The sequence below is a fragment of the Schistocerca cancellata genome, chromosome 4 (genome assembly GCF_023864275.1).
Source record: "Schistocerca cancellata isolate TAMUIC-IGC-003103 chromosome 4, iqSchCanc2.1, whole genome shotgun sequence".
NCBI lineage: Eukaryota > Metazoa > Arthropoda > Insecta > Orthoptera > Acrididae > Schistocerca > Schistocerca cancellata.
The window spans coordinates 688210660-688236201 of NC_064629.1; the positions used below are offsets into that span (position 1 = coordinate 688210660).

General features: G+C 44.4%; 1 protein-coding gene across 1 annotated transcript in view; it reads left to right on the plus strand.

Moving 5' to 3' along the window:
* Positions 1–25542, plus strand: part of LOC126183543 (dedicator of cytokinesis protein 3) — a 1039887-nt gene that overhangs the window by 838935 nt on the left and 175410 nt on the right. Inside the window, exon 7 of the mRNA XM_049925613.1 lies at positions 11180–11264. Within this exon, the coding sequence (XP_049781570.1) occupies positions 11180–11264 (85 nt within the window). The remainder of the gene's footprint in view (positions 1–11179; positions 11265–25542) is intronic.

Sequence of the window (25542 nt, forward strand, 5' to 3'; positions counted from 1 at the left end):
CACAGTTTGGTTTACTGGTAAAATTATGAGAGCGTATGTTCCTGGAAGAATCAATCGATGTGTTGCTTACCCATACATTTTTCTCGCGAAAAGACAATGACGGTAAAATTAGAGAGATTCGAGGTCACATAGAGGCTTATCAACTATCTTTCTTCCCGCGGACCATTTACGACTGGAACAGGGGAGGGTGAGGGGAGGAAAGTGGTACGAAAGTACCCTCTGCCACACGCCGTACGATGGATTGTCTAGTATAGATGTAGATGATCTCTCACGCCCTATTATTGTGACTGCTTTATCAAAGATGTTCTCATTTTTTTCTCATAAATACAAGATATTATTGAAAATCAACCGCGAATAATTTTGCCGCATTGAATGTTAAGCTCTAACTAAAACGGAACGAAACAAGTAAACCTGCTTACAGGTCTTATCTAGCGCTTCTTTACGTTTTAATTATAACATATACCGCTAATTTTGACGCTGTTCACTGTCTACCGAAATGATTAATTATTCTCTTCCCAGAATTTCTTCTTTAACAGGTTGATCTGCTGTCAACAAACTCATTAATTTGCTTTAATTACCTTCTAAATGAAATACCGAGTTCAGAGTGAATGCTCGACAGTAATTAATGTAATGCAGAGTACATCATTAGACTAATATTACCCAATACCTCAATAATAAAGTGCCTTGACGAAGGACAAACAGGATCTGAGCAGTTTAACGTTATTTTGCAAGAAGTAAAGCCTGTCCCGTTCTCGTAAATACTTTGGCGATGGTGGCTAAGAAATTTCGGATTCAGCGGAGCCCTGTTTGTCACACTGGATGCAAAAATAAAGCAACCTGTGTCTTAGGCACGGTAGATTTATTATAAAAGATTTTACCCTTGGTAAATCACTGATATTCTTCAAGACCTATGATATCAGCAGGTAAATAAGAGCATGAAAGGCGCTAGAAATGCAGATTGAAGTGCCTGTAAATCACCGAACGCAGTATCTAACACATTTTTTCTTATGAATTACATAAAAATAATTTTCTGCAAATCTCAACAAGTGACGAAAATTTGACTCAATATATTACAAATGCAGTTATATTATTATCATTACATCGACCAACAAAGGCGCCGTTTTTCGTAAGAAATAAGTTTTTGTTACCCCCATACATTTGGCTCTAAAGCGTAACCTTCTCAGTTAACTCGCTTGTAAGACAATACGTCACCATATATACTCATCTAATCAAGAGGAAAGAGTAAATTTACTTCTACTTAGCTGCTCTCCACTGCACCGTCGAACGATAATTTATCAATGTTAGCTAATTTTATAGTGTAGAATATTTTTAAAAAGTAGTAAAACAAACGACACGGAAAAACTGGAGGATAAATGTTGACTGTTCTTTTATGCAATTAATTGTGTTTTCGAAAATGTTAATCTTTTACAGAATACCTAAAACGTCTTATGCTTTATGTTTGTTTCGCATGATCAATGTATATTATTTGTTGTAAAGCAATTTCCGCTATCTCGCATTATCCAATGACTTTAAGCTTCTTTAAAGTTTCTGTAACACCTAGGATATTACAATTTTGTTTTGACATTCTTTAATGAAAATTGTTTATTGGACGTACTTTAATTCTTTGTTAAATGCGCGTTTGATGTATTTGTGAATGAATTAGGCTTCGGCCCCACATACGTCCACAGAGATTATATGTTACAAGATCTGTGTAAGTCATTAAACAAACCTACCCATAAATTCGACAATTCAAAGACTGGTTTTCTTGTTTCCTCCCAGGAAGGAACACTGCGTCTCAGTAGACACTGATATCGACTGGATCCAGGAATACGAATTCTTATTTCAACAATGCTGACATCGTATAGTTCCAGAAGAACTGACCGATTGTCTCAGCAATCCATAAGATAGAACACCCAGAGATGAAACTCAACCATTTCAAACTACACTCCTGGAAATTGAAATAAGAACACCGTGAATTCATTGTCCCAGGAAGGGGAAACTTTATTGACACATTCCTGGGGTCAGATACATCACATGATCACACTGACAGAACCACAGGCACATAGACACAGGCAACAGAGCATGCACAATGTCGGCACTAGTACAGTGTATATCCACCTTTCGCAGCAATGCAGGCTGCTATTCTCCCATGGAGACGATCGTAGAGATGCTGGATGTAGTCCTGTGGAACGGCTTGCCATGCCATTTCCACCTGGCGCCTCAGTTGGACCAGCGTTCGTGCTGGACGTGCAGACCGCGTGAGACGACGCTTCATCCAGTCCCAAACATGCTCAATGGGGGACAGATCCGGAGATCTTGCTGGCCAGGGTAGTTGACTTACACCTTCTAGAGCACGTTGGGTGGCACGGGATACATGCGGACGTGCATTGTCCTGTTGGAACAGCAAGTTCCCTTGCCGGTCTAGGAATGGTAGAACGATGGGTTTGATGACGGTTTGGATGTACCGTGCACTATTCAGTGTCCCCTCGACGATCACCAGTGGTGTACGGCCAGTGTAGGAGATCGCTCCCCACACCATGATGCCGGGTGTTGGCCCTGTGTGCCTCGGTCGTATGCAGTCCTGATTGTGGCGCTCACCTGCACGGCGCCAAACACGCATACGACCATCATTGGCACCAAGGCAGAAGCGACTCTCATCGCTGAAGACGACACGTCTCCATTCGTCCCTCCATTCACGCCTGTCGCGACACCACTGGAGGCGGGCTGCACGATGTTGGGGCGTGAGCGGAAGACGGCCTAACGGTGTGCGGGACCGTAGCCCAGCTTCATGGAGACGGTTGCGAATGGTCCTCGCCGATACCCCAGGAGCAACAGTGTCCCTAATTTGCTGGGAAGTGGCGGTGCGGTCCCCTACGGCACTGCGTAGGATCCTACGGTCTTGGCGTGCATCCGTGCGTCGCTGCGGTGTGGTCCCAGGTCGACGGGCACGTGCACCTTCCGCCGACCACTGGCGACAACATCGATGTACTGTGGAGACCTCACGCCCCACGTGTTGAGCAATTCGGCGGTACGTCCACCCGGCCTCCCGCATGCCCACTATACGCCCTCGCTCAAAGTCCGTCAACTGCACATACGGTTCACGTCCACGCTGTCGCGGCATGCTACCAGTGTTAAAGACTGCGATGGAGCTCCGTATGCCACGGCAAACTGGCTGATACTGACGGCGGCGGTGCACAAATGCTGCGCAGCTAGCGCCATTCGACGGCCAACACCGCGGTTCCTGATGTGTCCGCTGTGCCGTGCGTGTGATCATTGCTTGTACAGCCCTCTCGCAGTGTCCGGAGCAAGTATGGTGGGTCTGACACACCGGTGTCAATGTGTTCTTTTTTCCATTTTCAGGAGTGTATTACACACTGAATCGTCAAAGAAACTGGTATATTCATGCGTATTCGAATACAGAGATACTTTTAACTCGAGGACTGAACCACTGCATATGCGTCCAAAGATACACAAGGCGCCAGAGACGTTGATAGGCGGCAAAGAGATGTAACATACGCATGGAAATTGAATCTATGGCTACGCAGTCGATCCACACGGTGATATCGACGTGCCACGGAGAGCTTTACCGTCGCGACCTCTCTGTGATTTAATTTCAGAAATTGCCGGATTCCATACAAGCTTAAGCCGCTATCTCTATTAATTAAATTCGTCGCCAACGGACACGGCATCTTAATAAAAAACTTAAAGAACTCAGTAACCCCGCTCCTCGAGTTAAAAGGACAGAGCAAGTAGAGTTAAAATGACGGAGCAAGTGCTGCAACGTTAGTCACCTCGGCTTACTCTGAAGATGGCTGGATGGTATTCAGCCGAAATATTAGAAGAATAAACTGAATTTATGCGGCTGCACGCCCGAAATTTTATGGAACAGTCTTTACGCCGCGAAAACATGAAGATGCACATCAAGATTTAAGTGAGTTTGAACGTGGTGTTATAGTCGGCGCATGAGCGATGGGACACAGCATCTCCGAGGTAGCGATGAAGTGGGGATTTTCCCTTACGACCGTTTCACGAGAGTACCGTGAATATCAGGAATCCGGTAAAACATGAGATCTTCGACATTGCTGCGGCCGGAAAAAGATCTGCAAGAACGGGACCAACGACGACTGAAGAGACTTGTTCATTGTGACAAAAGTGCAACCCTTCCTGAAATTGCTGCCGAAAACATGTCGCCTGGTCGTATGAGCCTCGTTTCAAATTGTATCGAGCGGATAGACGTGTACGGGTATGGAGACAACCTCATGAATCCATGAACCCTGCATGTCAGCAGGGGACTGTTCAAGCTGGTGGAGACTCTGTAATGGTGTGGGTCATGTGCAGTTGGAGTGATATGGGATCCCTCATACGACTAGATACGACTCTGACAGGTGACATTGACCATATCTGGGATACTTTGCAGCGTGCTGTTCAGAAGAGATCTCCCCCCCCCCCCCTCCCCCTTCGTATTCTTACGGATTCATGGACAATCCTGCAGGATTCATGGTGTCAGTTCCCTCCATCACGACTTCAGACTTTATTCGAGTCCATGCCATATCATGTTGCGTCACTTCTGTGTGCTCATGGGTACCCTACACGATATTAGGCAGGTGTACCAGTGTCTTTGGCTCTTCAGTGTATTTGCGTTGCTTGTAAGTCAGATCACACTGAAAGCATCGTATAGTCTTTTCCCTTCCACGAAGAGAGTGGTGGTGCATTGGATACGACACTGTACTCGTATTCTGAAGTAATGCTAAAATCCTTGATCAGTCATCCTGACTGAGTTTTTCCACGGGGTTAACTGCCTCAGGTTCCTTGGAAAAAAATGCGTCCGATTTCCTAGCTTGTGCTTCGTCCCTAATAACCTCGACGCCGACGATGCGTTAAAATAACATTTATTTTTCCGTTTCTAGTGTCCTTATCGGGAGAATCACATCACTGACCTACTTATGGATTTTGCACAACTGGTTTAGTTACGAGTAACGGAACTGCTTGTAGGTGAGAGGAAAAAGGTTTCTAGACAACGTAGTATAAGAGGCAGTAAAATGAAAACGAGACAGGTTGGAAAAAGTAAGTAAACTGGTTACTGTTTAAAATGTAATCACTATAACTATAACTGTTACTACATTTATCGCACTGTGAGACAATACCTTCATGGAAACTTGTTTGCAGTTTCCTACAGAACCATTGTTGTACCCAGGCGTGCACCTCGTCGTCCGAAGCAAATCGACGACCACGAATGTCTTTCGTCAGGGCTCCAAAAATTTGGAAATCGGATGGGTAGAGATTGAGCTTGTGCGGAGGATTGTAAGGAGGATTGTAAGGGCTTCCCAGCGAAACTTCTGCCCGCACACATATTGCCAGGGTTTCATCCAATACGCTGCGGAAGTTTCGCTGATAAGCCCTTAACATCCCCCATGCAGTACCGATCTCTCTCCACGAGATTTCTATATTTTTGGAATTCTGAAGAAACACGTTTGTGGCCGTCGACTTGCTTCGGACGAAGAAAAAGTGCACGTCAGGGTGCAATCATGGTTCCGTATGTAATCACAAACATGTTTCCGTGAAGGTATTGTCTCACAGGGGATAAATGTAGTAACTGTTAAGGCGATTACTTTTGAAATAATTTGTGGTTTACTTACCTTTTCCCTATATGTCTCGTTTTCATTTGACTGCATCGTATACTTTTACAAAAGAACTTGATCGACAGGTTTACGACTCAGTAATTAGTCAGACATAAAACGGATGAACATACCCAAAGGTTTGAGGCATTAAACTAATGACTCTGAATTTTTTGTGAAAAGTTGCAGAATAGAATGTCGATTATAAATCAATATCGCTGAGAAAAGTGCAATATTCTACATACTCATCTTTAGTATTTCTCTATTCCGACAGAGTACGGACCCTGCCAATTAACGAACTCCCTGGAACCTGTCAGCTGGTTCCAGTAGTTGTGCTAGTCCTAGGGACCACTTTAGTGATGCTGCTTCCTCTCGACTCGATAACTATAACCGTAGAGTCCCATCTGCCAATCACGCCAACCAGCTTAAAGCGTAAGTTTGTACTGCATGGTGAGCGCTGGCTGTATATCCGTTGTATGATTAGCCAAGTATTATATTATTTCTAAAACAATCTTCATTTTGGTACGCGATCTTGAACCACGTCAGACCTGAGTGGCGCTGGATGTGTTTCTCAGGTATTTTTTTTTAAGAATTAGGAATGTTCAATAGCTTTGTGAGTGATCTTATTCTGTTGTTGTTGTTGTGGTCTTCAGTCCTGAGACTGGTTTGATGCAGCTCTCCATGCTACTCTATCCTGTGCAAGCTTCTTCATCTCCCAGTACCTACTGCAACCTACATCCTTCTGAATCTGCTTAGTGTATTGATCTCTTGGTCTCCCTCTACGATTTTTACCCTCCACGCTGCCCTCCAATGCTAAATTTGTGATCCCTCGATGCCTCAGAATATGTCCTACCAACCGATCCCTTCTTCTAGTCAAGTTGTGCCACAAACTTCTCTTCTCCCCAATCCTATTCAATACCTCCTCATTAGTTACGTGATCTACCCACTTTATCTTCAGCATTCTTCTGTAGCACCACATTTCGAAAGCTTCTATTCTCTTCTTGTCCAAACTAGTTATCGTCCATGTCTCACTTCCATACATGGCTACACTCCATACAAATACTTTCAGAAACGACTTCCTGACACCTAAATCTATATTTGATGTTAACAAATTTCTCTTCTTCAGAAACGCTTTCCTTGCCATTGCCAGTCTACATTTTATATCCTCTCTACTTCGACCATCATCGGTTATTTTACTCCCTAAATAGCAAAACTCCTTTACTACTTTAAGTGTCTCATTTCCTAATCTAATTCCCTCAGCATCACCCGACTTAATTTGACTACATTCCATTATCCTCGTTTTGTTTTTGTTGATGTTCATCTTATATCCTCCTTTCAAGACACTGTCCATTCCGTTCAACTGCTCTTCCAAGTCCTTTGCTGTCTCTGACAGAATTACAATGTCATCGGCGAACCTCAAAGTTTTTACTTCTTCTCCATGAATTTTAATACCTACTCCGAATTTTTCTTTTGTTTCCTTTACTGCTTGCTCAATATACAGATTGAATAACATCGGGGAGAGGCTACAACCCTGTCTCACTCCTTTCCCAACCACTGCTTCCCTTTCATGCCCCTCGACTCTTATAACTGCCATCTGGTTTCTGTACAAATTGTAAATAGCCTTTCGCTCCCTGTATTTTACCCCTGCCACCTTCAGAATTTGAAAGAGAGTATTCCAGTCAACATTGTCAAAAGCTTTCTCTAAGTCTACAAATGCTAGAAATGTAGGTTTGCCTTTTCTTAATCTTTCTTCCAAGATAAGTCGTAAGGTCAGTATTGCCTCACGTGTTCCAACATTTCTACGGAATCCAAACTGATCTTCCCCGAGGTCAGCTTCTACCAGTTTTTCCATTCGTCTGTAAAGAATTCGCGTTAGTATTTTGCAGCTGTGACTTATTAAACTGATAGTTCGGTAACTTTCACATCTGTCAACACCTGCTTTCTTTGGGATTGGAATTATTATATTCTTCTTAAAGTCTGAGGGTATTTCGCCTGTCTCATACATCGTGCTCACCAGATGGTAGAGTTTTGTCATGACTGGCTCTCCCGAGGCCATCAGTAGTTCTAATGGAATGTTGTCTACTCCCGGGGCCTTGTTTTGTCTCAGGTCTTTCAGTGCTCTGTCAAACTCTTCACGCAGTATCTTATCTCCCATTTCATCTTCATCTACATCCTCTTCCATTTCCATAATATTGTCCTCAAGTACATCGCCCTTGTATAAACCCTCTATATACTCCTTCCACCTATCTGCTTTCCCTTCTTTGCTTAGAACTGGGTTGCCATCTGAGCTCTTGATATTCATACAAGTGGTTCTCTTCTCTCCAAAGGTCTCTTTAATTTTCCTGTAGGCAGTATCTATCTTACCCCTAGTGAGACAAGCCTCTACATCCTTACATTTGTCCTCTAGCCATCCCTGCTTAGCCATTTTGCACTTCCTGTCGATTTCATTTTTGAGACGTTTGTATTCCTTTTTGCCTGCTTCATTTACTGCATTTTTATATTTTCTCCTTTCATCAATTAAATTCAATATTTCTTCTGTTACCCAAGGATTTCTATTAGCCCGCGTCTTTTTACCTACTTGATCGTCTGCTGCCTTCACCACTTCATCCCTCAGAGCTACCCATTCTTCTTCTACTGTATTTCTTTCCCCCATTCCTGTCAATTGTTCCCTTATGCTCTCCCTGAAACTCTGTACAACCTCTGGTTCTTTCAGTTTATCCAGGTCCCATCTCCTTAAATTCCCACCTTTTTGCAGTTTCTTCAGTTTCAATCTGCAGTTCATAACCAATAGATTGTGGTCAGAATCTACATCTGCCCCTGGAAATGTCTTACAATTTAAAACCTGGTTCCTAAATCTCTGTCTTACCATTATATAATCTATCTGAAACCTGTCAGTATCTCCAGGCTTCTTCCATGTATACAGCCTCCTTTCATGGTTCTTGAACCAAGTGTTAGCTATGATTAAGTTATGCTCTGTGCAAAATTCTACCAGACGGCTTCCTCTTTCATTTCTTAGCCCCAATCCATATTCACCTACTATGTTTCCTTCTCTCCCTTTTCCTACTGACGAATTCCAGTCACCCATGACTATTAAATTTTCGTCTCCCTTCACTACCTGAATAATTTCTTTTATCTCGTCATACATTTCATCTATTTCTTCATCATCTGCAGAGCTAGTTGGCATATAAACTTGTACTACTGTAGTAGGCATGGGCTTTGTGTCTATCTTGGCCACAATAATGCGTTCACTATGCTGTTTGTAGTAGCTAACCCGCACTCCTATTTTTTTATTCATTATTAAACCTACTCCTGCATTACCCCTATTTGATTTTGTATTTATAACCCTGTAATCACCTGACCAAAAGTCTTGTTCCTCCTGCCACCGAACTTCACTAATTCCCACAATATCTAACTTTAACCTATCCATCTCCCTTTTTAAATTTTCTAACCTACCTGCCCGATTAAGTGATCTGACATTCCACGCTCCGATCCGTAGAACGCCAGTTTTCTTTCTCCTGATAACGACGTCCTCTTGAGTAGTCCCCGCCCGGAGATCCGAATGGGGGACTATTTTACCTCCGGAATATTTTACCCAAGAGGACGCCATCATCATTTAATCATACAGTAGAGCTGCATGTCCTCGGGAAAAATTACGGCTGTAGTTTCCCCTTGCTTTCAGCCGTTCGCAGTACCAGCACAGCAAGGCCGTTTTGGTTAATGTTACAAGGCCAGATCAGTCAATCATCCAGACTGTTGCCCCTGCAACTACTGAAAAGGCTGCTGCCCCTCTTCAGGAACCACATGTTTGTCTGGCCTCTCAACAGATACCCCTCCGTTGTGGTTGCACCTACGGTACGGCCATCTGTATCGCTGAGGCACGCAAGCCTCCCCACCAACGGCAAGGTCCATGGTTCTTATTCTATACGATTTTAATCGACGATGTATCCGCCCTTCTGTGAGACTATGGCAGGACTATTATGTGCTACACAACGAGAAGGAAGTACTACGAAATACGAGGTAACAGGCGATAACCGGTCATTAGGATTTAGATATTCCTTTGGTTTCCTTGCTCACTGTTCGTTGGGAAGACCATGGCTTCCCTTCCTACATTCTATTTCTAACAGACACCCGTATCTACTTATCTCGTTGTTGTCGAACGTCATTCTGATACATTAAACGTATTCGCAATTGCGAATCATCAGCTGTAGAATGGAATGACGTCAGTGAAAATTTGTGTCTAGTCGCGACTCGAACCCGGATTTCCCACTTATCGCCAGCGGTTGTCTTACCATTTGGCTATCCGTCACAACTCACGGCCAGACCCAAACTTTCATACGTCGTCAAGAGACATTTTACTTGAACGTCGCTTGCCCGGTGTCAGTGGATAAATACGATATTGCAGGGCCTGTGTTATTTCGATTTACGATGCAAAGTTCCTTTGGACATGCATGCATGTCCAAAGGAATAGGCACTGCGGCGACTACAGCCGTTATGAAATACACCAAATGTATTCGCAATTGCGAATATGGACAACCATCAGCTGCGAATGCCTTTAATGTATTTTATAACGGCTGTAGTCGTCGCAATACCTGTTACTTCGGACATGCATGCAACTTTGCATCGTAAATCAGAATAACACAGGCATTGCAGTATCGTAGTTATTCTAATAAGATAAGGAAGAAGGAAGGACGGTTGGAGTATAGCGGTCTTGGAATGTATTGACTAAAAAATGGCTCTGAGCACTATGGGACTTAACATCTGAGGTCATCAGTCCCCTAGAACTTAGAACTACTTAAACCTAACTAACCTAAGGACATCACACACATCCATGCCCGAGGCAGGATTCGAACCTGCGATCGAAGCAGCCTCGCGGTTCCCGATATTGACTAAATTTTATGGCATTGCGCTCTGCAGCTTACCATATATGTCGAGGAACATCTGCTGTTTGTTATAGGTTAAATTGACAACGATGCCGGAATCACACCCAGAGTTCGTATATCTCATTCGTTCAGCATCACGTTCTAAAACGTGCTCAATAACAAAGCGGATATCATTGAAACCGAGTGATAATTTTTAAGGTAACTGCAACGCAATTCGCACACTACAGATGTAAACTTTGTTGTTTCAGGATCATATCTAGCATCCTTTTTGGGGTGCTATGCTGCACGAAAACGTCGACATTGTTTATCACGCGGCTGGTACAAAGTCTGATAATTTTCATCAGCATCCATTACCTTAGGAAAGTTCGAACCTCCAGATTTAAAACTTTGCTTCACCAAACTAACGTAATATATTCCAACAAGACAATTCACAACCATATATTTTAGCATCTTTCGTGCATATCATGAGAAAATGTTTATTTATAGACTTGTCTTTCGCCCGACCGTGTCACCATTTTAGTTTATAACTTTCTTTTAACAGTTTTTGATTTAGTTATAATTAGAAACAAATAGCTACAGGAAGAGAAACTGATACCTGATTACATCTTACCTACTGGTATCCAGATTGTGTTTCTCTGGCAATCGCTGCTGAATAATCTTTCATCGGCTCTGTATTTGTTGCAGGAAACTTGGTCTGGACTTGGTGCCTCGTATGGGAGTGCATATGGTGGATCCTGATACCGTCAGCATAGTGGAGCTGTACAATGTCGTGAGTCTTACAGTTGTCACTCGTTATAATTTACCACATATCTAAATGTAGTCACAGTTTATAAGGGCTATACAAAATCATATAATGACCCTAATATAACATGAACGAGGGACATGCAATAAGCAGTGCAATACATTTTTTCTCGGTCATTTTCAATTGAAAAATGCGGATTTTTTTCTGAGATGCCATGGAATATTCTCGCTTCAGCTCCTATAGTTCCATGAAGTTCCGAAAGGTGGCGGCGCTTTACGTAGCCTTCCAGATGGCGTCTGTAACGGTGGTGCATTCCAAGCAGAGAGTCGTCATTGAGTTTCTTTGACGGAAAACCAGAGCATCACAGATCTTCATAGGTGCTTGCAGAATGCCTGCAGTGACCTGGCTGTGAACAAACACAGGGTGAGTCGGACAGGCCGCGCAAACCTGTCCGATTTCCGGCATGCCGGCCACGCGCACACAACTTTACCTCCTGCAATGTAGGAACGTGCGGACACTCTCATTCAAGGTGATCGCCGGATGACAATCAAGCACCTCGCTGCACAAGTGGACGTCTCTGTTGGCAGTGTTGACACACTCATCCACCAGTTGGGGTACTCAAAGGTATGTGCCGTCTGGGTTTCTCGCCGTGTAACAGAAGACAAGAAAGAGCAACGCAGGACCGTCTGTGCGGAATTGCTTGCGTGTTACGAGACTGATCGTGACCATTTTTTGTCGAACGTCGTCACAGGCGATGAAACATGGATTCATCATTCGAACGGGAAGCCAAACGGCAGTACATGGGCTGGCGCCACACCACCACTCCTCGGAAGAAAAAGCTCAGAGCCGCACCCTCAGCCGGTAGAGTCATAGCGGCGGTCTTCTGGGACTGTGAAGGGTTGTTCTGTGTGGTGTCCTCCTTCACGTCGCAACGATGCCGCAAAAATGCAAACGAAATTCTCCTTCTTCATGACAACGCATGGTCTCATACAAGTCTGTGCACCCGAGAGGAGCTCACAAAACTTCATTGGGCTGTTCTTCCTCTTCCACCCTACAGTCCAGATATCGCACCTTCCGACCTCCGTTTGTTTTGCCCAATGAAGGATGTACTCCACGGGAAGCAGTACGTGGATGATGGGGAGGTTATTGGTGCAGCAAGACGTCGGCTCCGATGTCGACCAATGGAGTGGTACCATGCGAGCATACAGGCCCTCGCAGTAAGGTGGTATAATGCCGTCGCATTCAACGGAGATTTTGTTGAAGAATGTGGTTTTGTAGCCAAAAGAGAGGGAAATAACATGGTGTATTCGAATCCTGAATGAAACAAACCAGCTTTCAGATGCAAAATGTATTGGATTACTGATGGAACACGTCTCGTAATTGCCAGAGCTCGGTTTCTGACGTACCTATAACGCAATGACGTATTTAGTTTCCACTTATACAACATACATATTGAAGCATCTTAAACGCCAGTGGTTGCTGTGTACTTCTATCGTTACCAACGTTGGAAAAATTGTTGGTGTCCACTTACTTAGTGCAGTCGCGAGAACAATCACCAGTCTATGAGAGCACTCCTCAGTTTCCCACCTCTTTCTCCAGATTTAGAAAGTTTTGCTCAGCTTATTGCTCTTAAGTCGTTACTACCTCCAGATTTTATTCTTTATAGTAGTTATTAAATTCAGTTTTGTTAATCAGTTCGGGTAACATGGGCAAATGGTCGTCGATAAATTGTCAAATATTTTAAGAAAATCAACTTTTACATTAACACTCGGAATGTTGTAGCTGTGATATTCAAAAGTCACAGGGAGGGAGCGTACAAAACTTCAGATTATACGGAAAGTATGCAGTACTGTGTTGCGAGAGTGTCATATGCAAATGCATTTGGCTATGGCTCATTTACGAGGGTAATCCTAAAAGTAAGATCTCCTATTTTATTTATAGGTACATAGACCTGTTTATTTCTACAAGGGTTTACATCAGTCCACAGCTTGAACATCATTTAGCTATTTTTCGACATAATCACCATTTCTGTAGATGCATTTTTGTAGACGCTGTGGCAGTTTTTGTGTGCCCATGTCATACCAGCTCGCCGCCATGCTGTTCAGAATGTTATGAACCTTTTCTTTCACCTCGTCGTCGGAGCTGAATCACTGGGACCACAATTAACGCTGACAGGTACTATGAGACCCTGAAAGAACTCAAACGGGCAATTCAGAACCGGAGAAGAGGAACGTTGAGCAAGAGCGTACACATGCTCCATGACAAAGCTCGCAAACCGTTGCTCTCCTGCAACAGTTTCAGTGGAATATAATCACCCACCCACCCTATAGTCTTGACTTGTCACCCAGTGACTTTCACCTGTTCCCTAGCTTAAAAGAACATTTAGCCGGAAAGCGATTCAGCTCAGACGACGAGGTGAAAGAAGTGGTTCATAACTTTCTGAACAGGATGGCGGCGAGCTGGTATGACATGGGCATACAAAAACTGCCACAGCGTCTATAAAAATATATCGACAGGAATGGTGATTACGTTGAAAAATAGCTAAATGTTCAAGCTGTAAACTGATGTAAACCATTGTAGAAATAAACAAGTCTATGTACTTATAAAAAATAGGAGACCTTACTTTTGGGATTACCCTCGTATATCTTTATTAAATGTGGAAGTGCCATGTACTTCGTATCAGCCAACATCTATATAAAGAGCAGAACTGACTCCTAGAAAAGTGATTGAAATGGTGCAATGGAAAAGAAATAACAAGATTTGACGAGTTAGGTACTTCTAGCACCGTGCCAGTTATAAAGTAGCTATAAGCCTATTCCATTATTGGAGCAAGCAGTTTTGCAGACACTTAATTTGGGGGAAGGGGTGGCCGAGCGGTTCTAGGCGCTACAGTCTGCGACCACTACGGTCGCAGGTTCGAATCCTGCCTCGGGCATGGATGTGTGTGATGTCCTTAGGTTAGTTAGGTTTAAGTAGTTCTAAGTTCTAGGGGACTGATGACCTCAGCAGTTCAGTCCCATAGTACTCGGAGTCATTTGAACCATGGGACATGAGAACTTGTTAAAAGTTATAATATTTTATATCTGTTTACACCACAATAAAAGCGTGACGTGCTGGCTATGGAATTGTAGCACTACAAATGCAGTGGTTCAGTGTTCACGTGCTGCTTGTTCTATGAAATTTATCTGTCACCTGGTATAACATCCACGCCAGCAGTTCGGATAGCAAGCTTCGAATATATGACTGCTTATCTTAAATAAGAAGTAAGCACAGTCATGCATGACAACCGAATCAGATTTCAGCAAGGTGAATATCCAGAAATGTTACGAGCCAAACTTTGGCTCCAGAAAGAAAGCTTCACATTGCTGTGAGTGTGCACTGGAATGAGAGTTTCCGTTGGAATGAAATGGTGTGCGGGACGAAACGAAGCAATATAAGTCTCGCTCAACTAAGCAGAATTTCTCGCTGAACAAGCACAGCTACAGCTGCTACATAACGGCTGGCAATGCATCGAACACTTTTTTTTTCAGTGGTCGAGGAACTGGTCACACAGCTTAGAGCATGCATAATGTTGGAAGGGCATTCAGATGAACTACGACGCCCTTACATCAGCTTATTCAGTTGTGAATTAGGAACATAGTCGTACATTCTATAGGAAGTTGATTCCTTCGATTGGTGTGATATCCTCCTCTGTCTCGCCCATTAAGCTATTCTGGTTCTACTTTGATTACTAAGCGCAAGATCTGAATACATTGATTTTCCTGAAACCAAGTTAATGTCCATTAAGAAGTACTTCAGCTTCACTTTATGTTCTTATGTTCCATTCTTTCTCAAAAGCCGAAACCAGAGAAGGTAGTGATGTTGGACGCTGGGGTCTGGAGTGATGTCGGCGTTCTGACTCATCACAAAGGTGCTCCATTGGTTTAGGTCTGGATTCTGGGGGAGGGGGGGAGCGGACTGGAGCAGGCCATTTCAGGAATGATACTGTCTATAAATCATTGCTCACAGACGCTGCTCTAAGACAGGGTGAATTCTCTGGTTGTCTCCAAATTGCTCTTCTACTGTACGCAGTATACGATGCTGTAAAATGTATTTATATTTGCCTTCATTTACTGCTTCCTTAAGCGCAATGAAGTACCACACCCTAACCACGTACAACATCCCCATTCCGTAACATCACCTCCTCCGTATTTCAGCCTCGGCACTACACATGACGGCAGGCAGCGTTTTCCAGGCATTCGACAAAACCAAACCCTTCCGTCAGATTGCAACAGGATAAAGAATAATTCCTAATTCTGAGTCAGTCGTTTCCAGTCATCCACTGTCCATGGCGTCGCTCTTTACACCACGTCAAGCGTCGCATATACTAAAAGTGGGACGATTCAGAGAACATCAGCATGGCCCGGATGGACAGTCATCGACAGATGTAGAAATAATTTCTGGCATGCCAAAGGAAATTGGGTAGGGATCCTTGCTGTCCGTGTTGTATATTAATGACCTTGTAGGCAATATTAACAGTAACATCAGACTTTTTGCGATGGCTACGTGTAATGGAGTACCATGTACAAAGATGCACAAATGTAAGCGACAGTTTTCAAACTGTTGCAGAGATTGACATCTTGCGTTAATATTCATAAATGTAAAACTGTGAACGTATTATCCTGCGATTGTGACATCATTGACTCAAATTGGGCTCATTCAAATTATACAGCCAGCCTCTGTGGCCGAGCGGTTCTAGGTGCTTCAATCTGGAACGGCGCGACCGCTACGGTCGCAGGCTCGAATCCTGCCTCGGGCATGGATGTGTGTTAGTTACGTTTAAGTAGTTCTACGTTCTAGGGGACTGATGACCTCAGATGTTATGTCCCATAGTGCTCAGAGCCATTTGAACCACTTGAACCAAATTATACAAATTCCTGGGTGCATATAGCCTTTTGACTTACAAGGGTAGTAATCGTAACTAAATTGAATATATTAATTTTATGTATATAAATTGAACTGTTTGGACATATTTAAATTTTATAAGTAATTGTTTAATATTATGAGAAATGAAATAAATGAGAAAAGGTTAGTAGTAGTAGGAATCGGACCCATGTGTACGAGTTACCAGTCAGTGAACGTGACCACTCACACGGCCACTTTGGCAGGTGCTCTTCTGAAACCATTCATACTGTACGTTTGCACAGTATGTTACACCCAATTTCAAAGAAAAATACTGACTGGGTGCTGTGACCAACATAGCACTCGTAATGCCAGATGGTATGAAATCACATTAGAGCATGCGCAGACAAAGACAGACAGCTGCATCTTTTCTGTGAGTTGATCGTAGCACAGCCTTCGATACTGGTTTCTAATTATCTCTGAGAGAGTGCTACAAAACATGTTTTCGTCCATTTTATTTTGCATATCAGCACGCATTAGAAGAGAAATGACGTAACTTTAGTGCGATTTCCGGATCGCATTCTACGATAAATGGCCAAATTTTAGTGCGATATTTATTGTGTGCTGTAGCACATTCGCACAAGATAACCGGTCACCATTGGCTGGGTGGAACAATTTGTTGGGGGAGGGGGCGGCAGGAGGATATGAAGTAGAATGATCACATAGATTCACTCAGTCGTTGATATACCAGATGGCAGACTTCGGTTCATTGGTAGGAAACTTTTGTAAGGACATGTGGAAGAGAAATAACGGATAAACCATTGAAAGAAACATATTTAAATTTGCATTTGAGAGGGTAACATTTGTCAACTGCGTACGATGTTTACGTTCCAGGTTACAAACGATGCTCAATGTGACGACCATCTGCATCCACGGAAGTCTGTAACAGCACTAGACATTGCTCTACTGCTGCCCGAAACATTTCAGATGGAATGTTGATAACCTCCCTCGCTATGTTCATCTTCAGTTTCTAACGTGTGTTAGTGTCCCGTTAATAAGCCCCGACCTTCAGGTGACCACGCGCCAGAAATCTCACACACGAGTTCATATCTGGTAATCTTAGTGGTCACGCAGTTTGAAACGATCGGACAATGATTCGGTTTTCTCCAAGTGTGTTACGGAGTAACAGAGTGACCTCACTAACAATGTGAGATGGAGCTCTTTCATGCATCAAAACAGTTGAATCCAAAGCAGCTCTCTCCTGCAGAGCAGGGGTCACATGCTGGCCCAGCACATCACAGAAACGTGTGCCGTTCATGGTGCATGTCCTCGCTCGTTGGCGTCTGAGTTCTCCAAAGAAATATGGACCAATCACGAACTGTGCCGTGAAGCCACACCACACTATGCAGGGGAACTTCATTGACGTCTCTTGGCGGTGACGATCCTCAGTGCTTTATCACTCCACAAAATTTTACAAGGCCACATGTCGTCAACTTGAATCCTTGTAAGAGCGAAGTCTTCTCGAATGTCGGTGTCACGTGGCAAAAGTTCGTGAGTAATCTCAAGTTTGTAAGTATATCAAAAAATGTTCAGATATGTGTGAATTCGTAAGGGGCCAAACTGCTGAGGTCACCGGTCCCTAGACTTACACACTACTTAAACTTACTTATGCTAAGAACAACACACGCACCGATGCCCGAAGGAGGACTCGAACCTCCGGCGGGAGAGGCCACGCGATCCGTGTCATGGCGCCTCCAACCACGCGGCCACTCCGCGCGGCTACGGATATCATTTCACAATTATTGTTCGCAGCAATTTTCGAACTCTGGACCATGGGATATTCAGCTGACTGCACTGCTTGAAGATTGCACATTGCGCTCAACCATGGCAACGGCAACTACTTCTACAATTTCTGACGCAATTGGCGTCGGCTTCTCGCTGGAGCAATTCCCAACTCGCCAGTTAATTCGAACATCCGAATCATCTTTTTCAACGCCGTTGCGGAAGAGGAGCTCTCCATATTTTTGTAAAGCGTCGATACTCGCGAAGAGCAGCAGCATTATTGCTGTTATATCGATAAAATAGCTTCACGAGCAAAGCACTGCTCACGCTGTCCAGACCCATGTTGACTGTCTGCAACCGTAATGCACACTGAGGCTTTTGTTTCAACCCTACGTCGCCGTACCAGTACCGGCGCTTAACGGCAAATCATGACACTAACACTACTAATAACGCAAATCCTGCCGCGTACATTCTAAAGTTGGGTAGCGGTACGGTAAATAATTTTCCGTCGACACTGACTCAGGTACCGTAAGTTTAATAATTACAACCCCCTTCCCCCCACCAGTAGATCAGAAACAGAAATATACACTACTGGCCATTAAAATTGCTACACCAAGAAGAAATGCAAATGATAAATGGGTATTCATTGGACAAATATATTATACTAGAACTGACATGTGATTACATTTTCACGCAATTTGGGTGCATAGATCCTGAGAAATCATTACCCAGAACAACCGCATCTGGCCGTAATAACGGCCTTGATACGCCTGAGTATTGAGTCAAACAGAGCTTGGATGGCGTGTACAGGTACAGCTGCCCATGCAGCTTCAACACAATACCACAGTTCATCAAGAATACTGACTGGCGTATTGTGATGAGCCAGTTGCTCGACCACCATTGACCAGAGGTTTTCAGTTGGTGAGAGATCCGGAGAATGTGCTGGCCAGGGCAACAGTCGAACATTTTCTGTATCCAGAAAGGCCCGTACAGGACCTGCAATATGCGGTCGTGCATTATCCTGCTGAAATGTAGGGTTTTGCAGGGATCGAATGAAGGGTAGAGTCACGGGTCGTAACACATCTGAAATGTAACGTCCACTGTTCGAAGTTCCGTCAATGCGAACAAGAGGTGACCGAGATGTATAACCAATGGCACCCCATACCATCTCGCCGGGTGATACGCCAGTATGGCGATGACGAATACACGCTTCCAATGTGCGTTCACCGCGATGTCGCCAAACACGGATGCGACCATCATGGTACTGTAAACAGAACCTGGATTCATTCGAAAAAATGACGTTTTGCCATTCGTGCACCGAGGTTCGTCGTTGAGTACACCATCGCAGGCGCTCCTGTCTGTGATGCATCGTCAAGGGTAACCGCAGCCATAGTCTCCGAGCTGCAAACGTCGTCGAACTGTTCGTGCAAATGGTTGTTGTCTTGCAAACGTCCCCATCTGTTGACTCAGGGATCGAGACGTGGCTGCACGATCCGTTACAGCCATGCGGATAAGGTGCCTGTCATCTCAAAAAATGGTTCAAATGGCTCTGAGCTCTATGGGACTTAACATCTGAGGTCATCAGTCCCCTAGAACTTAGAACTACTTAAACCTAACTAACCTAAGGACATCACACACATCCATGCCCGAGGCAGGATTCGAAACTGCGACTGTACCGGTCGCGCGGTTCCGGACTGAAGCGCCTAGAACCGCTCAGCCACCTTGGCCGGCGCCTGTCATCTCGACTGCTAGTGATACGAGGCCGTTGGGATCCAGCACGGCGTTCCGTATTACCCTCCTGCACCCAACGATTCCATATTCTGCTAATAGTCATTGTATCTCGACCAACACGAGAAGCAATGTCGCGATACGATAAACCGGAATCGCGATAGGCCACAATCCGACTTTTATCAAAGTCGGAAACGTGATGGTGCGTATTTCTCCTCCTTACACGAGGCATCACAACAACGTTTCACCAGGCAACGCCGGTCAACTGCTGTTTGTGTGTGAGAAATCGGTTGGAAACTTTCCTCATGTCAGCACATTGTAGGTGTCGCCACCGGCGTCAACCTTGTGTGAATGCTCTGAAAAGCTAATTATTTGCATATCACAGTATCTTCTTCCTGTCGGTTAAATTTCGCGTCTGTAGCACGTCATCTTCGTGGTGTAGCAATTGTAATGGCCGGTAGTGTAACACTAAAACTCTAGTCGCAGTCATGACAGCCAGCTACACAAGACGGATACTCTTAAGACACAATGCACACTTCGCGAAAGAAAGCCATTCAAGTTAGGCTGTTGAACAACTCCCAGGAGAATTCCAGCCAAAAAGATATAAGACTTTACCTTTTGTCGAGTCAACAATTTACGAGCGGAGAAGACAAATTAGTAGTGTGTTTATTCTTTTATTTGCAATTTTTGTTGTATTTGGCGTTTGGTGTACATACCATACAAGCACTTTGTTACTTTATCAAGAAAAAGTGTAACAACATACAGAACCAAGGCTAACTCGTAACAGTTCGTAATAACATGTCTTTGTAACTAGCATCGAATAAAGTTCCTTTAGATTATCGAATGGGAAAAGACATAAAGATAATACCTATACATTTAACTTATTTGTTCTGAAGTGAAATTACTGCGTAATCTTGTGGTTATTCGTTGGCGTCCCTAAGGTCAAGATTTAAAAATACGTAGATGTTAGACAGTCCGTAGCATGGTGCAGGGTCTCTGCGTGGACACAGTTATATTTGCAGGTTACAATCTTTAAAAAGTCCATGCTGATTCTGTAAGATGTATTTTCAGCGTTTTCGTATTTCTCCGCGAATACCTTCATCAGGTTTTTTTTTTTTTTTAATTTTGATGTGGGGTGTTTGCACCTTAATGTGCACTCTAAGACAAAAACAAAAGATGCGTACCACGAAGGACTTATGAAAATGGTCAAACATTGATGTTCATGTAGATATCGACGGAAAATGCGAAATTGTAAACTTTGGAACCGCGCGACCGCTACGGTTGCAGGTTCGAACCCTGCCTCGGACATGGATGTGTGTGATGTCCTTAGGTTTAAGTAGTTCTTAGTTCTAGGGGGCTGGTGACCTCAGATGTTAAGTCCCATAGTGCTCAGAGCCATGTGAACCATTTTCGTAAACTTTGGCGGCTGAAGGATGAATGTGTGACGCTGCAGCACAATTTCACTGCGCTGCTGGCAAGGATACCAGGGCATAAAGGCTGCGAATTAAATTCCGTGTACTCAGTTGGACAGTAACTACGCCTCGCAGACAGGCGCGTCAACAATATACGCAGTTGTCAGCATTTCAGAGAGGACGTGTAGTTAGGCTGAAAGATGCTGAGTGGAGTAATCGGCGAATCGCTCGACATCTGAATAGGAGCTGTGCCATCATTCGACGATGTCGACAGGAATGGATGAACCACGGCCGAACACAGCGTCAAGAAGGAAGCGGTCGACCCAAAGAGACGACAGAGCGTCTCGGCTGGTACCAGAGGCTTCTTAGTGCGAAAGCCGACGCCCGTTTACTCCTCCGTACCTTGTCCTAAGGGTCTCTTTTCTCTATTAATGGGGATTGTACAGGGTGAAAACTGTTAAGCTATATGAAATAAAATCATCAAAAATTCTGAACGGTTTGCGTTAGGACGTTCAAACTGCACGGTTAGCCGCGGGGCATGATGGAAATTAGTAGGTGGATGTCCGCCCCTGGTAGCTGAGTGGTCAGCGCGGCAGAATGTCAATCCTAAGGCCCCGGGTTCGATTCCAGGGTGGGTCGGAGATTTTCTCCTCTCAGGGACTGGGTGTTGTGTTGTCCTAATCATCATCATTTCATCCCCATCGACGCGCAAGTCGCCGAAGTGGCGTCCAATCGAAAGACTTGCATCCGGCGAACTGTCTACCCGACGGGAGGCCCTAGTCACACAGTAGGCGGATGGTACGGTTGGGTTAGCGACAGAGCCAACTTAAATTTGGATGGATTCGTCACTAAGCAAAATTGGCGCCTTTGGGGGACTGAGAACCGCATTTCGCGATCGAGAAGTCTCTTCACCCTCACCGATGACTGTGTGGTGTGCAATGTCCAGTCACGGAATAACCGGTGCGATATGCCTTGATGGCACAGTGACTGCCGAACGGTACGGGAAGGTATTGGAAGATGATTTCATCGCCATTATTCGAAGTGACCCTGATTTCGACACGATGTGGTTCATGCAAGACGGAGCTCGACGCCGTCGAAGCAGGAGAACGTTTGATGTTCTGGAGGACCACTTTGGGGACCGTATTCTGGTTCTGGGGTACCCAGAGGCTCCATTTGTTTGGGCTATATTAAAGACAAAGTGTACAGCAATAACCCGAAAACCATTGCTGAACTGAAAACAGCCATTCAGGAGGTAATCGAAAGCGTCGGTGTTCTGAGACTTTAGCGGGTCATGCAGAATTTCGCTATTCGTCTGCACCACACATCGCCAATGATGGCAGACATATCGAACATGTCACAACGTAAATCCGAATATTTGTAGTGACGTTTACATGTTGACTAAAGTGTTTGCACACCGCAGCTTGTAACTAATTTACGTTTCTTTCATATAGTTCAATGATTGTCACCCTGAATCATAACGTTTAGTGGGCTTCCTACTGTAGAATTAGCAACCACCAAACCTGGAACCATCACATAGACAATGTTGTGTGGAAGGCGAACCAAAGACATCATTTTAATGGAAGAACACTTCGCAGATGCAACAAATGTACTGAAGACTGCCTGCACTACGCTTGTCCTTCCTCTCCTGTAGTATTGCTAAGCCGTACGGGATTGTTACCGGATAGAAGTGACGAAGGGTATCGAAAAATTTCAAAGAAGGGTAACTTGTTTTGTGTTATTACGAAATGGAGGAGAGAGTACCACTGATAGGATAAGCGAGCTGGGGTGGAAATAATTAAAACAAAGGCAATTTTCGCTGCAGCTAGATCTTTTCTCAAAATTTCAATCATCAACTTCCTTCTCTAGCAGACTGCTAACCGAAGAGGCCGGGTTCGATTCCAGCTCGGGGCTGGGTGTTGCGTTGTCCTTATCGTCGTAGCGTCGTAAATGACACGAAAATCGCCTGCATGACGTCACATGATGTCACCTGCACCAAGGCGGCCGGACCTGCCCCGCAAGGGGCCTCCCGGCCAGTGACACCAAACGCTCATTTCCATTTTACATGGCAAGTCTAAGCATATGTAACTTCGTACCAGGGTACGGCTTGGCTTTAATGAATGGTCTGAATTGACGAGACACACAGTCGTATCTTCCACTGTTGAGATGGCTGTATGGGCACGTCCCGAAAGTCACACCAACATAAGAGGATATGACCATCATGATACAACAAGGGAAATCAAAGATTAGACGGCAAGAATTAGGTGTTCATTTTTCGCATGGGCTATACGAGAGTGGAACAGTAGAGGAATATATAGTCTGAAAGTGGTTATATCCAGCTGCTGCACTCAAGTGTGAATTGCAGAGTAACTATGTCTGTCTCTCTAAGTGTGCTTATTGTTTCCATCCGAATACAGATCTCTTTTCAACCTTGTCCCTATCTCTTAGGCTAGTATTTTGCACTGGACTACCTGTCTGAAGACATTGCTGTGATCGAATGACAAAATGCGACCATATTCTGAACAGCATTTGGGGTTAGGTGTTGGGGTGGGGGATGCATTTCATACAACTGCAACAGTGAATAGCTTCTCCCTCAGAAGATAACTGAACGGTAGTGTGGTGGCAGCAAATAACACAAGGAAAACAACTCACGCCTGACAGAGAGATGTCTCATATTCTCCTCCATATACAATGAAGAGCCAAAGAAACTGCCTAATATCGTGTAGGGCCCCCGCGAGCACACAGAAGAGCCGCAACACGACATGGTATGAACTCGACTAATGTCTGAAGTAGTGCTGGAGGGAATTGACACCATGAATCCTGCAAGTATGTCCATAAATCCGTAAGAGTACGAGGGGTTGGAGATCTCTTCTAAACAGCTCGTTGCAAGGAATCCAGATATGCTTAATAATGTTCATGTCTGGGGAGTCTGGCGGCCGACGGAAGTGCTTAAACTCAGAAGAGTAGACACTCTGTAGCAATTCGGGACGTGTTGGGTGTCGCATTGTCCTGCTGCAATTGCTCAAGTCCGTCGGAATGCACAATGGACATGAACGGATGCAGGTGATCAGACAGGATTCTTACGTACGTGTCACCTGTCAGAGTCGTATCTAGACGTATTAGGGGTCCCGTATCATTCCAACTGCACACGCTCCACATCAGTATAAAGCCTTCGTCAGCTTGAACAGTCCCCTGCTGAGATGCAGGGTTCATGGATTCAAGAGGTTGTCTCCATATCCGTACACGTCCATTCGCTTGATACAATTTGAAACGAGACTCGTCCGACCAGGCAACGTTTTCAGTCATCAACAGTCCAATGTCAGTGTTGACGGGCCCAGACGAGGCGTACAGCTTTGTGTCGTGAAGTCATCAACAATACACGAGTGGGATTTCCTCTCCGAAAGCCGATATCGATGATGTTGCGTTGAATGGTTCGCACGCTGACACTTGTTTATGGCCTAGCATTGAAGTCTGCTGCAATTTGCGGAATGGTTGCACTTCTGTCACGTTGAACGATTCTCTTCAGTCGTCGTTGGTGCCGTTCTTGCAGAATCTTTTTCCGGCCGCAACAATGTTGGAGTTTTGATGTTTTACTGGATTCCCGATAATGGCGGCACACTCGTGAAATGGTCGTACGGGAAAATCCCCACTTTATCGCTACCTCGGAGATTCTGTGTCCCATCGCTCGCGGACTATAACACCACGTTGAAACTCACTTAAATATTGATAACCTGCCATGGTAGCAGCAGTAACATGCCGATCGCAGCGCCGTATTCTGCCTGTTTACATAGCTCTGTATTTGAATATGCATGCATTTGGAGCTTCAGTGTATAACGTACGTAATGAAAAGAAAACAGAGTATAGACATTACGATAAGTTTGCGATGCCATTGTTACAAAGTAAATTTAATCTAGCAAATCTTGAATGAAGGAATTGGAATTATATCACATACGACATAAGTGTCAGTATTCGAGTGAAGTACGAGGGGCGATCAATATTGACTTACACTTTACTTTTCGTATCATTCATTCTGAGCCATTTGATTCATCATTACAGTTACAAGTATGTAGTGCTTTCCTCAAACCTTAGGTGACAGGGCAATCACTATAAGTGTAATCCATGCACAGTACAGCCCATTTCTCCAACTGCTCTCATTGCGTGAGAGCACAACATGGATTATGATCATCAAGGATAGCACTGGACGACGCGATTTCTGTGGAAGGAATATTTACAGGCGATTGGTGGCAGTGTGTGGAGAGTGTGCACCGTTGCGAAAAGAGCTTTTGCAACAAGACAATGCTCTTCCGCATACGAGTCAGGGAACCACGGCTGTCATCGCTGAAATGGATTTCCAGGTACTGCCACACTATATTCTCCTGAACTGGACCTGTTAACTTCTGTAGTCCCTTCTCGAACTACTTTTCTGGTGTCTGCCGCACCACTGCAGGACAGATGCTCGCAGTTCCTGGAGGTCTGCGAAATGACGTCTGTGCAGATGTTGCGCC